General features: G+C 41.6%; 1 protein-coding gene across 5 annotated transcripts in view; it reads right to left on the bottom strand.

Moving 5' to 3' along the window:
- The window catches only part of LOC122548353 (misshapen-like kinase 1), a 298781-nt gene that overhangs the window by 112210 nt on the left and 173096 nt on the right, over nucleotides 1–13475 (bottom strand). For all 5 annotated transcript variants that reach the window (XM_043686894.1, XM_043686890.1, XM_043686889.1 and 2 more), the window contains exons 5-7: nucleotides 11646–11756; nucleotides 7844–7934; nucleotides 3500–3630 (exon numbers count right to left, since the gene is read on the bottom strand). In XM_043686894.1, coding sequence (XP_043542829.1) covers nucleotides 3500–3630; nucleotides 7844–7934; nucleotides 11646–11756 — 333 coding nt within the window. The remainder of the gene's footprint in view (nucleotides 1–3499; nucleotides 3631–7843; nucleotides 7935–11645; nucleotides 11757–13475) is intronic.

Below are 13475 nucleotides of genomic sequence, written 5' to 3' on the forward strand. Positions count from 1 at the left end.
ACTACTATTCTAGGACAAGCCAAACAGAGAACAGCCAGGGAATTCCTAGATGCATGGCACTCATCCACAGATTCAATCAATAAGCACAACCTGGACCCAATATACCGGCCACTGCAATGGACAGCTGGAACTGACAACCGGAAGCGGCAGATTCAAACCACTACAAATGCCGGAGGAAAGATCACAGAAGGGCTTCACAGGAGGCTCCCAAGCACTGAGGATGTCACCTAGACAGGGGACCAAACGTCTGCAACACAAATTCCCAGCTCGGCAAACAGAATCACAACATTCCTTGCATATTCCTGTGCTTATCTAAAATTCCCTTAAATGCCCTATCATATCTGCCTCCACCACTACCCCTGGCAGCACTTTGCAGGCACCACTATGTAAAAAAAACTTACCCCCACATCTCCTTTGAACTTTCCTCCTCTTACCTTAATTGCATACCCCCTAGTATTAGATATTTCAACTCTGTGAAAAGGATTCTGACTGTCAAAGCTACCAATCTTCTCAGTTTTATAAACTTCTATCAGATCTCCACTGAGCCGCTCTAAAGAAAACAACTCTAAGTCTGTCCAGCATCTCCTGATAGCTCATACCCTCTAATCTAGGCAAAATTCTGGTAAACTATGTCTGCACTCTCCCCAAAACCTCAACATCCTTCCTGTAGTGTGGTGACCAGAACTGAACCCAATACTCGAAGCGCAACCTAACCAAACCCTTATAAAATTGCAACAACACTTCCTGACTCTTGCACTCAATGACCCCAGCAATAAAAGCAAGCATGTCATATGCCTTCTTTACCACCCTACCTACTGCCTTAGCCACATTCAGGCAGCTATGGACTAGGACCCCTAGATCCCTTTGTACATCAATGCTGTTAAGGTTCCAGCCATTAACTATATATTTTCCCTTAACTGGATGTACATTTAATCACTGAGCTGGAAGGTTAGTTTTCAGATGTTTCATCACCATACTAGGCAACATCTTCAGTGAGCCTCTGAATGAAGTACTGGTGGTGTAGCCCACTTCCTATTTATATGCTTATGTTTCCTTAGGTTGGTGATGTCATTTCCTGCAGTGATGTCATTTCCTGTTTTTTCTTGGTAGGTGATAAGTGGGATCCAAGTCATTGTGTTTGTTGATAGAGTTCCAGTCGGAATGCCATGCTTCTAAGCACGCACAAGAATTCCCAGAAGGCATTCCAACCGGAACTCCATCAACACACACATCGACTTGGATCCCATTTATCACCCACTGGGTGGTAACCCAAGTGCATAATCTCAAACTTTCCCACACTGCATTCCATTTCCCACTTCTTTGCCTACTCTTCTACCCTGTCCAAGTACTCCCGTTTCCTCAACACTACCTGTCCGTTCACCTGTCTTTATGTGATTAGCAAGCTTAGCAACAATGCCCACAGTTCCTTTGTCCAGATCGCCACTCATTTGTCACCAGCTGCCATTTTGAAAAAGATTCCTTTATCCCTTCTCTGTCTTCTTCTAGTCAGCCAATCCTCTATTCATGTGAGTACCTTGCTCCTAACATGGGCTCTTATCTTATTTAAGAGTTTCTTGTACAGCACCCGTGAAATCCAAATAGATCACGTCTGCTCATTCTTGGTCTAATTTGCTTGATGCTTCCTCAAAAAAATCTAACAGATTTGTCAGGATTGATCTTCCTTTGATGAAGTCATAATGATTTGACTCTATTTTCCATCCATTTCTAAGTACTCCACAATCTCATCCTTCAAAATGGACTCTAAAACTCCTATCAATAACTGAAATCAGGCTAACTGGCCTATAGTTTCCTGCCTTCTGCCTCCCTCCTTCTTAAAGGGTGCTCTTTAAGCAGGTAATTGCCCGATTATCCGCAATAATGTCAGAATAACTTTTGACAGAAATTTCCAAATCAGCAACAGGTCATCTGCTTTTCTAATTGTCTTTCCATGTGTTGGGATAGGAAAATGGAAGTTTCATTTATGGAGCAAGGGGTGAGAGACTTGGGAAGGAACAAGGGCAAGAACAAGTGGACCTGATGGACTTTACTTGCCGTATAAAGGAAAAGCTGCTAAGCATAAGAACCAGCAGCATTTCAATGAAACCTGAACACCAGATACTGCCCTCAGCCTCCTTGGAGTCAACTCCTCAATTGGGGAGACAGGAGCATTCCTTAGAATGCCAAAAGAAATGGAAACAGATGTATGTGACACAAGAGGGAAGAGGAAACACATGGAGTAGTGCTCTGGGACAACACAGTATATTACAACATTATTTTTAGGAACCCAAAATGTCATAAAAAAGATAAACTTGTATTGAGTGTCTCAATTTCTGATCTGTTTTATAAGTGGTAAAGGAAAAGAGCTTTAAACTCATTACAATAAATTATAGAATGACTCAATTCTTTAGCTCCTCATGGTAAAAGTCAAGAATCTCAACAGGAATTGTTTAAATTTTAGGTTTATTAGAAGATTGAAGCTTTGAAAATCAGAAGTACTGAGATGGCTTTAAGCCCAAATGTGGGCGTATTGCCTGGGAATCTGATGCACATTCACACCCACATTCACCAACAAGCACTCAGCAATGATTTTAGAGATTAAAACAAAATCACAGTCTCTCTGCAATTCAAAGACAAGCAATGCAATAAGACAGCATCAACTAAATTCTGGGGTGTGGGGCAACATCTCTTGGGAAGATTTCTGTACTATCACACATAAGCATTATAGGTCAAATGTTCTCTTAATAGAAGAAAGATGTTTGCTGGCCAACAGTTGAACTGCAGTGCCACTCACATCAGTAATATTCATGTAAAGGGTTAAGTAATCAGGTTAAGAACGCGCAACATCTTGAAGCAGGAGAAAGTGAGGACTGCAGATGCTGGAGATCAGAGCTGAAAAATGTGTTGCTGGAAAAGCGCAGTAGGTCAGGCAGCATCCAAGGAGCAGGAGAATCGACGTTTCATTCCTGAAGAAGGGCTTATGCCCGAAACGTCAATTCTCCTGCTCCTTGGATGCTGCCTGACCTGCTGTGCTTTTCCAGCAACACATTTTTCAACATCTTGAAGCAACCAAAATCAGAACCAAATTCATCAGGTAATAGGGAAGTCTTAACAGAATATTGAGTAAATTGAAACTATATTAAAATTACAAACCAACGCAGCATTGTTAGTTAAATAGTATTTATATATAGTCCTGTCTTCAAGTATTTCGAGGACCTGAAACAACTAATGAATAGGGTATGTTTCCGGTTCGCCCAGCCGATGGAAAATAATTTATGTTATTTTTTTAAATACAAGTACTTTTTCGTTTTTGTACAATTATCCTACAGTTTCTGAATACTTCAGGGTGATGGCAAGAACCCATCTCCTCCCACTCTGCAGCCTAGTACTTTTGGCAAGGTGACTGGCATGGCCACAGAGGCAGAGTGGTTGACTGTGTTGCTATCCGTCCATCACGAACTGATCTAACTTCTTGCCCGGTCCCGAGTCCACTTTGACATACCCTATAATCGTAGGTGGCATCTGGGTTCTCGTCACAGGCAATCACTTCCGGTGCCATCCAATATGGGGTGCCAATGAATGTATTCCTTCTTCCGACAGTTCGGTCGAGTTGAGCACTCACACCAAAGTCAACTACAAGAGAAAGGGAAATGGCTACCACTCAGAAATGAAGGAAATCCAAAGACTGTTTGATTTATGTATCTATATATTTGATCTATTAAAATGAGTATCCATCCACAGTCCTTTTGGTTACAAAATTACTCATTTCTGCATTCATGTTTTCCCACATCATCTCACTTCATAATAAGTGAAGTTACAACACAAACAGGCCATTTGGTTTATCAGTTCGCTATTTATCTGTCAGGAGATCAAATAATTTGAACCAATCCTGATTTGAACCAAACCAGACTAAGCACCTCACCAATCGAACTTTGACCACTAACAGTTTCAGGATCCATCTTGGACTTGACTGTAGTCACAAGCAAAATACTAAGGATGCTGGAAGCCCCTTAATAAAAGTAGAAAATGTTCAGCAGCTTTAACAGCCGCCAGAGTACAGAGAGAAACAGAGTTAACCTTACAGATTTGTGACCTGTCATCAGGCCACAGATGGTCTCCCCCACCCTAAAACTGACTGAGGCCATCAAATGACAGACCAGATTAGTCGGCAGCTTTCCAAGGTGGAACTTCCTATCTTAGATATTGTTTTGTGGGTGGACACAACAATTTCTCTTTGAAGACTCAGTTCTCTGAATGAAATTTCTCCTGACCTCAGTTTTAAATATCCTACACCTAATCACGTATTTATGGCCCCCGGATGACGACTGGAAACATTCTGCTTCCATATTGCTTATCGCATTTTGTTCAGCTTGTGCTGGCAAATGGAAGATGGCTTCACTACAGTGTGGGATGCTAGAAGAATGGGCTGGTGCTCAGAATGGGTTAGGGTTATCGAAAAATGGCAAAGATATGTTGCATATTTGGGGATTATTACAAGTTTCCACCATAAAGGTAGGCCGTGGGTTACTACTCCTCCTTGCCAGGTTCTCAAGGATTCCCTCTCTATCTGCTGTAACAAGTTAACACTTCCCATGGACCAGCTTCTATTTCTGCCCTCATTCTAAACCTGCCTTCCACAAATCACTTCTGCAACACCTCACTCCATCTGATCCACAAGCTGCTCCTCCCTTCACTTCCCCATTGTCCTTGGTTTGTACTTGCTTAAAAAAAAGTTTTAACTTCCTAGCATTTTCCACTTGGGATGGAAGGTCACTGACCTAACACTAAGATTCTTTTTCTCCTCACTGATCCTTGTGAGCCCGTTTTAATTTATGAAGTTATTTGTAAACAGGACTGAGGTGCTGCTGTCTGGGTCAGCATTCATTGTCTATCCTGAACTGTCCTCAAGGTGGTGAGCTGCCCTCAAGTCTCCGCAGTCCATAGGAGTCTTCTCCAAGACTGATTTCAGATTTAGGACATTCATTGTCTTTTGGTTTGCTGCTTTATCTAACCTATATTTTTCATAATTCAAATACTTGCACCATATTGCTTCTTTGCCTCCATTGTTCCAACAAAAAAAAAGACAACTATCAAGGCTTTCTTGGCATTTGTGCTTCCTGACATTTGACAATGCTCTAGAGTATGCAGCACGCAAATCAGAATAGTGTACGTAAACAAACAGAGCCGAGAACTTAATTAAAATGGTTGCAGTACACTCTGCAAATCAACAAGTGGCTAATGCCCCTCTACAAGGGGAGATCTGATCATTAGTTTGGCCTCTTTGTCATTATGCCACAGGGCAATCTATAAAACCAGAACAAAACAGATGGGTGGAAATCTGTGGTTGCTGTTTGCTTCCTAAGAGTCAAAATGGCACTGATTAGTAGCAATGTTGCTTTGTATCTGGTGATTATATGGAGGCTGGCAAATGAATGGAATGTGTTCAAAGTAGTCATTTAACTCAGAGGCACAGATACAAGGTAGATCTAGCAATCACGATTTTAAGATTCTCATCCTGATATGAAACGAAAGGTGATGCGGGGGTTCGAAGAACTGATGAGGCAGGGGAAGGCAGATAGGTTATTTGACCCTGTCAGGACATAGCTGAGCATGAGCAGCCAGACAGCAAAGAGAATGAACATGAAGCAACTCTACAGAACTGTATCTGTCTCAACAAGGTCACTGCTCATTTTAATCTCTAAATAGTATATGTCCAACCCTGGCACATAAGACAATCCTTTCCTCCCAGGAATCAACTTAATGAACCTTCCATGAACTACTTTCACTGTAAGTATATCACTCTTACACAAGGAGATCAAACTACATATTAGGTGTGGACTTAATGTTCTGTACAGATTTAAGACTGTCCTACTTTGATAATCCACCCCCTCGCAACAAAGGCTGACATTCTATTTGCCTTCCTAATTGCTTGCTATTCCTGCATGCTTAAGTTTTGTGACTCATGTACACTCATATCTCTCTATTGAAGCAATCTGCAGGTTTTCTCCATTCAAATAACATTCTGCTTTTCTGTTTTTCTTGTCAAAGTGGGATAACTACACCGTTTCCTACATTATACCCCATCTGCCAAATTTCTGCTCACTGATCTATTCACACTCTTTGCAACCTCCTTAGAATGTTTTTCTCTACCAACCTTTGTAACAGCAATAAATTCTTGCAAAGTTCTGCTATGATCCAGTTACCCAGGTGAGGGAACACTTTTACACGAAAAAGTGGGGTAAGTTTGGAATTGCATTCAACCAAAGGGATTAGATCTAAATAGAGCAGTTAATTTTAAGGGTGAGATTAACAAATTTTAGTTGCAATTATGTACTTTTATATCTGTATAAATATCATCAATCATTCGATGATCGCATTGAATGGCAGCAAAGTTGTCGAGGCATTAAATGGACTGTTCTTGTTCATACATTCCCACCTGAGCCCCATCCTCCTGCAGCAGTACAAGCTGCCAATTCTGATTTCCTTTAATTCTAGCCTTTTGGCATGCTTAGTTTTTTTTGTGTGGCCACTGTTTGGCTAGATATTCAGGTCCCCAGGCCCTAAGCTGTCCCCATAACAATACTGTCTCTGTCTCCTTCACTTTCTGGTCAATGTTTAAAATTATTTCAACAACCACAAAGTACAATATCAACGAAATTATTTTGACTTTAAAGCAGACACTAGTTTGGGCTCAGTTAGAGTATTGCAGTAATTTGTGGGTGCTGCACCTTCAGAAGCACATAAAGACACTGGGAAGGTGCAGATGAGGTCTACTACAATGCTTCCAGGGATAAGGAACATCAGCTGTGAAGACAGATTGGGACAGTTTCCCTCGGAGGTGATGGTCAGGAAATTTGATGGAGGTGATTAAAATCGAAGAGTCCTGTATTGACCAGATAGGGAGAACCTATTTCCAATTGTAAAGGAATCAATAATGAGAAGTCACACATTTAAAAGTAGTTGGCGAAAGAAGAAAACAGTTCAGGAGAGAAAACATTTCCACGCAGCAAACGGGTGGGGGTCTGTAATCAGTTACCAAAGCATGTAGTCAAGCTAAGCTTCATTGAGGCAATCAAAAGGAATTTGGACTGTTATTTAGAAAGGAAGAATGTGCAGGGTTACAAGGATGGGCACTTAAGGGAGCTGGTCATTTGGAGAGCTAGTGCAGACTTGGTGGATCAAACGGCCTCCTTCTGATGCTGCAACAAGTTTGTGACTGAATTCTAACTCAGCTCATTTCTGTAATCCATGTCGCACTGTCCATTTTTCACTTTTTTCTATGCTACATACCAGGCGGCAAGCAACTATCCTTTAAGTAAGTTTATTGACCTTGTTGCAATTAGGTTAACATTGCTATGGCAACTACTAAAAGAGTTACAGCTCAGATTTTTCTGTAAACACACATTGAGGCAAGTCATCAGTCTTAAAATGGTTTCCACCAGACCAATTAGCTCACACAATGGACAGCATCCATACCCTGCCTTCAGAAATTACTGCTCCTCCCCCACCCTAAACCAATCGAACTTATTTCATGAATACCTTGCCTGAGATTGAATTTAACCTGAGAGAATGAGAGAGAATCCTCGTCCTCAGCAGCCACAGTGGCCCCAACACTGGCACAATAAGTGATCCCTTTGAAGAGAAATGGGCATTTTCTTTATGAAGTTACAGAAAGGAGGGGGCTGCTTTCAGAGAACTGCTTGCTGTAAGAAATCAGGCCAAGTTTTAATGTTAATACCATTAACCCTTCCAAGTCCTTTCCAGCATGCAAAGATTAAACATGCTTAAAGCAGTTTTGTCTGACAATATTCCCTGGCTAGGTCAGATCAAAGTCACTTAACCTTACCAAGTTTTACTTCAGCATTTTCTGTCAGTAACACATTCTGTCCCTTGATGTCTCGGTGAATAACTTTATGTGCATGAAGATGTGTTAAGCCCTGCAGGAAAAACAAAGCAAGCACAAAATGTTGAACATAGAATCATAGAATTCCTACAACAGGCCATTTGGCCCAACAAGTCCACACCAACCCTCCGAAGAGTAACCCATCCAGACGCATTCCCCTACATTATTTTACATATCCCATGACTAATGCAACAAACCTACACACTCCTGAACACTATGGGCAATTTAGTGTGCCCAACTCACCTAACTTGCACATTGTTTGGATTGTGGGAGGGAACTGGAGCACCCAGAGGAAAGCCACAGAGTCACGGGGAGAATGTGCAAACTCCACAGAGACAGTCACCAGAGGATGGAAGCAAAGCTGGGTCCCTGATGCTGAGAGGCAGCAGTGCTAACCACTGAGCCACCATGCCACCCATGAAGGGGCCGATAAAGATTGAGGAGCATTTCCTCAGAGTGGAAAGGCTTTGTTGGAAACACAGCGCAATGGGGAGATCAGCGCCCAGGGAAGCAAGGGAACAGCAAGCTCCTTGCAGCAACGCATCGAGATGGGAGCTTGGGATACAGAGGGGAGGATTGATTCGGGGAAATATTTAAAACACCAAGACAAAGTGATATTTCCTGGGTACAAAGCCAAGGGTAACCAGGTCCTTCGAATAGACGGCAGATATGTTATCACTGCCAGAGTGGAGAACATCCTTTCCAATCACAGATTGAGTCAGAAATACACTGAGCTCAATTTCCAGACAGATATGTTCAAAGCAAGAGTCAAGCATGATGTATGAAATGCAAGTTTTTTTTCCCTCCATTCACAATGCACAGCACCCCAGTTCCAATGAACTTCATGATTCATAGGCTACTGATATTTGTGAAAAGGGACAGACTGAATCCTCATCTGAAATCGAACGTATCCGATGTAAATTCACCCAATTAAGGGAAGAATGGAAAGAAGCAATTTAAACCAAATGGTACAATCCAATTAAAGGATTTGAAGGGAAGGGAGATTCAAATACACTGATTTTGTTAGAAGTGTCCAAGATTATGACAGGTTTGGCTAAGATAAACAAAGGAAAACTGCTTCCATTGATTAACAGCAGATGGACTGGGGTGGGGAGGGATAGATTTAAGCTTCAGAGTAAGAGACGCAGAAGTTAAAGGGACAATGAGAGGCAGTACTTTTTAAAAGCAATGGATGATGATTCAGGAACTCGCCGCTTATGATTGGGTTGGGGGGGATGGGTGCTCAAAGTGAGGATGGTTCAAAAGGAAATAGTAGGGGCACTTGAGGGAAACAAAATTACAGGGCTCTGGGTATAGAGTATAGGATATGGACTGACTCGATTACTCTGGAGGCAGTATCAATTTGATTCACTGAATGGTATCATTTAGAGCCACAATGGCTCTCCAACCCTCAAAGATTTTCCAGAAGGTGGCAGATCAAAGTGATGAATTGTTAAAAGGCAAGAACAAAAAAACAACAGCTTCAAACATACGAATGTAACAAAGCTCAGATAAACCTTTTTTAAATCACAACTGCGATAGCGGCTAGAGTCTGAAAGGTAAAATTTACAGGGAAAGACCAAAGAAGGTGGGATTGTTCTCTTCATAGCAGAGGAAGCGAAGGAGAATTAATAGAGGTGTTCAAAATTATGAGTAGCTCTAATAGAATTGATCAGGAGTTCACAAACTGTGACATGCAAACTACCAGGGATGTGGGAGAAGTGTCTTTTGGTGGATTTAATTTATGAAAGCTGAATCAATTATTGTGTCACCCATTTCTTAAAACAACATTTTTAATTTAACAGATGCAAAGAAAGTGGGGGGAGAGATACTGGGGGAGTCCGGTATAGACTCAATGGGCCAAATGGCCACCAGCTGAGCCTGGCCCAAAACAAAATACATCAGGTAGTTATACCACTTTTAGGAACTTTCCCCAAATACAAGGGCACTAGAGTGTGGTCCAGGGACAGACACGTTGCTTTGCCCTGGGGAGTAGCACCTCATTTACAAACAGCCCCCATCCAAAGCCCCCTCCTGGAGCTTTTCAGCACAAGTTAGAGATCAAAAACACAAGCCTTCTTTTCCCAACAATCCTTTTCTCACCCTCCTTCTCAAAATGCAACCCCACCTCAAATCCCCAGAGCCTTGTCACTGCTGTGGCTAACACTGCCAGGACCACAGCAATGCCAGCGAGGTTGCTTGCCAAGGAAAGACTTCTGCCCAAGTGAGAGGTGGAGACTCCACCTGCAACCAAGCCCTGAGATTGATATGATCAGCAGGGATTTGTCCCAGACAGGCGGTCCTACTGAGGGTTGGGGACAAGTCCTTCCAATCAGAAAAATCCTGCACAGTAAATTTAGAATTTGGAGCTGAATTGGTGGTGAAAAGCAGATTCAATCGCAGGTTTTGAATGAAAGAGGGGTTTCTAAGGAATACTTTGCAAAGTTCTGAGGAAAGGGCAGGGGAGCAAGGCCAATGGTAGCTTTTAGAAGACCACAGGGTGTCCCTCTGTGATGATTCTAACTATTTTTAACTCGACTCGTTCAGACATGTTATGCCACACCTCAGAGACAGGTGCAGCTTGAACACAGACATTATGGCCAGGTATGGGGACAGTGCACCAGAGATGCCAATTCTGAGTCCCTGTTGTACTTAATCTGACAAATTCAAAATCCTTTTGCCGCTTAACAGTGGAGATTGTGGGCAATGTCCTCACATTCTGATTTATGGGATGAAAAGTGAGAGTCTGGAAGTCAGGAGACATTTTAAATGCTCTGGTACAGTATAAATTTCAAACCGCTTTCTGCATTCTAGCAGTCATTCAAGCAATGCTTCAGTATAAAAGCCCATGTTTCCCTTCTTGTGATTTCTGGCTTTTTGTCAAAACTAGGATTCCTAATTGCCACAATGATTAAGTTTAATAAACAACTTGCCTAGTGGGACCTGTGCACAAAATGTCACACAAATTTAATGACGGCCTTAAGGCATCGGGCTAAATTTAGAGAGTGCAACGGCTGAAATTGGGCATCTACCCAAGAGCAAAGATTCACAGCAATAACAAGGAGTGGGAGGAGAAAATAATTGAGCTGCATGGAAATTACAATAATATTGATAAAGAACTTGAAAGGTCGATGATTGTCCCAGCCACAAAATGTGAAAAATAGCCAATAATCTCTGACCTGGGTTGTAAACTAGGATGCAACAATCAGAACTGCTCCTCAATGGACCATTTTCTTTACATGGATTTCAACTGGGTGCAATTATGACAAAAACTTTGGGAAAGTACTGCAAAGCAAACAACTCCAAGATGAGAACAGCAAGGTTGAAGAATTAAATGCAACCAACTTTCCATCATCTGAAATGTTATTGCAATCCTAGATAAAAATTCCCAAGCTGGGACTGTCCAAAAGGTTCAGAGGGGGAATCACATTCCTGAGAGTTTGTTCAATTGAAAACAAGCATCACAGTCAGGAACTGAAGCCACACTGGACAGGATAAGCTACTCAAGATCAAGTCCATGAATATGACAAAATCTGAGCCAAGAGTTTCCTGCTACTGTGCCAACATAATCATGCAGCAAACTTCAAGGGAAATGTATGTTTAAATCAGACAGATTAAAGATGCTTTTCACGCCTTCCAAGAGAAACTCAACTTGAACCCATATTTCTCGTTCATATCTCAAAAAAAAACTCACGAAAATGAGGAAACATTGGTGGAAGGGGAGGCTTCCGAAAATGGTATTTACCCTCAGTATTTCCCTACAGATGTAGGCAATCCACTCTTCTTTCAGTGCATTTCCTTTTGTGTTCTTGACCAAGTCGGTGACTGATCCAGCTCCACAGAACTCCATAACCAGCTAAGGAATGGAACACAGCATGAGTAGGAACATTAATTGAACTTCCTTTCCCTTTCACACAAGTGGGATTCTTAAAATTGAAAAGGGGCACCTGATATTTCTTAGAAAACCATAAAAGACAACTCCAACTATAAGCAAATTATAGAAACCAGAGCTTGTTTCAAAACATTGACTTCGGACATTGCAGATGAAAACACAATTTTAATAAACTAAAAATATAAAATTCATACCCTTAAAATGCTCAGTGCATCCTACACAGTTTCAATACCTTACTACGTATGCATCTGCTTCAGAGCAATGCAATTTACATCATAGAATTATACTGCCACTGACATACAGGGACAATGACTGGGGAAAATACACTGGTGCAGAAGAAGATTACAATCGGCACTCTTTTTATAAATTTGTTCAAGCAATAATGAACACCTCTGGCTGGGTCAGCATTTCTTGCCTATCCCCACCTGTCCAGCAGACACCCACATTGCTGTGGGTCTGGAGTCACACACAGGCTATACCTGGGTAAGCACCACAGATTTCCTTCTTTAAAAAGGGCCTCTGAGAACCAGATGGGTTTATGCAAGAAACTGACATGGGGAGTTAGTAGTGTAGTGACATCATCACTGGACTAATGACCCAGAACAATGTTATGAATTCCACCACAAAAGATGGGGAAATTGAACAATCTGGAATAAAAGTAATAAAAAGGTCTACTGGTAACTAAGTAGCCAATGCTAATTGTCATATTAAAATAAAACCATCTGATTCACTAACGACTTTTCGGGAAGGGTATCTGCCATCCTCACATGGTCTAGCCCTATGTGAATCCAAGCCGACAGCTTGACTCTTCACTGCCTTCAGGGCAATGAATGCTGGCCAAGTCAGCAACACCTACATCCCACGCATGAATACAAAACAAAAACATGGTCACCATTAGGCTGGACTTTTCTTCTAGACTTTTACTAAGTTCAAACGTCACTATTTATCAAGGTGAGATTTGAACTCATGACTTCAGCCTGGACCTCTGGATAGAACTGGGGACCCAGGTATATGATGCAAATAACACAGAGGTCCAAACAGACTTGGGGACCCAGGTATATGGGTCATTAAAAGTTCAGAAAATGATCAAAAAATGCTAACAGAATCCAGGTCTTTATAACTAAAGGAACATAATTTAATGGACAGAGCATTAGAGAGTAATTCATGCTTCAATTATTACTTACCTGGCTGGAGTTACAGTGAACAATTAGGGATGATACATTGACCCTGGAGGCAGTGTTGCACAGATTTAACATAAGGATACCTGCCTTCAGGGGTTACATTTAAGAATTTATAAGGCTTAAGGAGTAAATGAATTTACTATACATTTTAAAGATATTATGTGAAACAGATAAGCTAGATTGCAAGAGACCACCGCCACTGGTCAGTGTGTCTCGGACGAGGAGAGATAGCTTAGGACAGTCCTTTCGGCAATGACATTAGGAAACATTTCTACACGTGAAAGTTGGTGGAGATTTGTAATTTTCTTCTGCAAACAACCGATGCTCACTCAAGTTTAATTTTAAAATGACAGGTTAATGGTCATGAAGGATATGGTAGAATGGTAGGTCTGTTGGGCTAGGTCACAGATCAGCTACAATCTCCGTGAATGAAGAATCTGACCCAAGGGTTGAAATAATCTACTCCTGTTACTCCAACAACATTGCAGTTGATAACAAGCAG

Source organism: Chiloscyllium plagiosum, unplaced genomic scaffold (genome assembly GCF_004010195.1).
Source record: "Chiloscyllium plagiosum isolate BGI_BamShark_2017 unplaced genomic scaffold, ASM401019v2 scaf_52, whole genome shotgun sequence".
In the NCBI taxonomy this organism is placed as follows: domain Eukaryota; kingdom Metazoa; phylum Chordata; class Chondrichthyes; order Orectolobiformes; family Hemiscylliidae; genus Chiloscyllium; species Chiloscyllium plagiosum.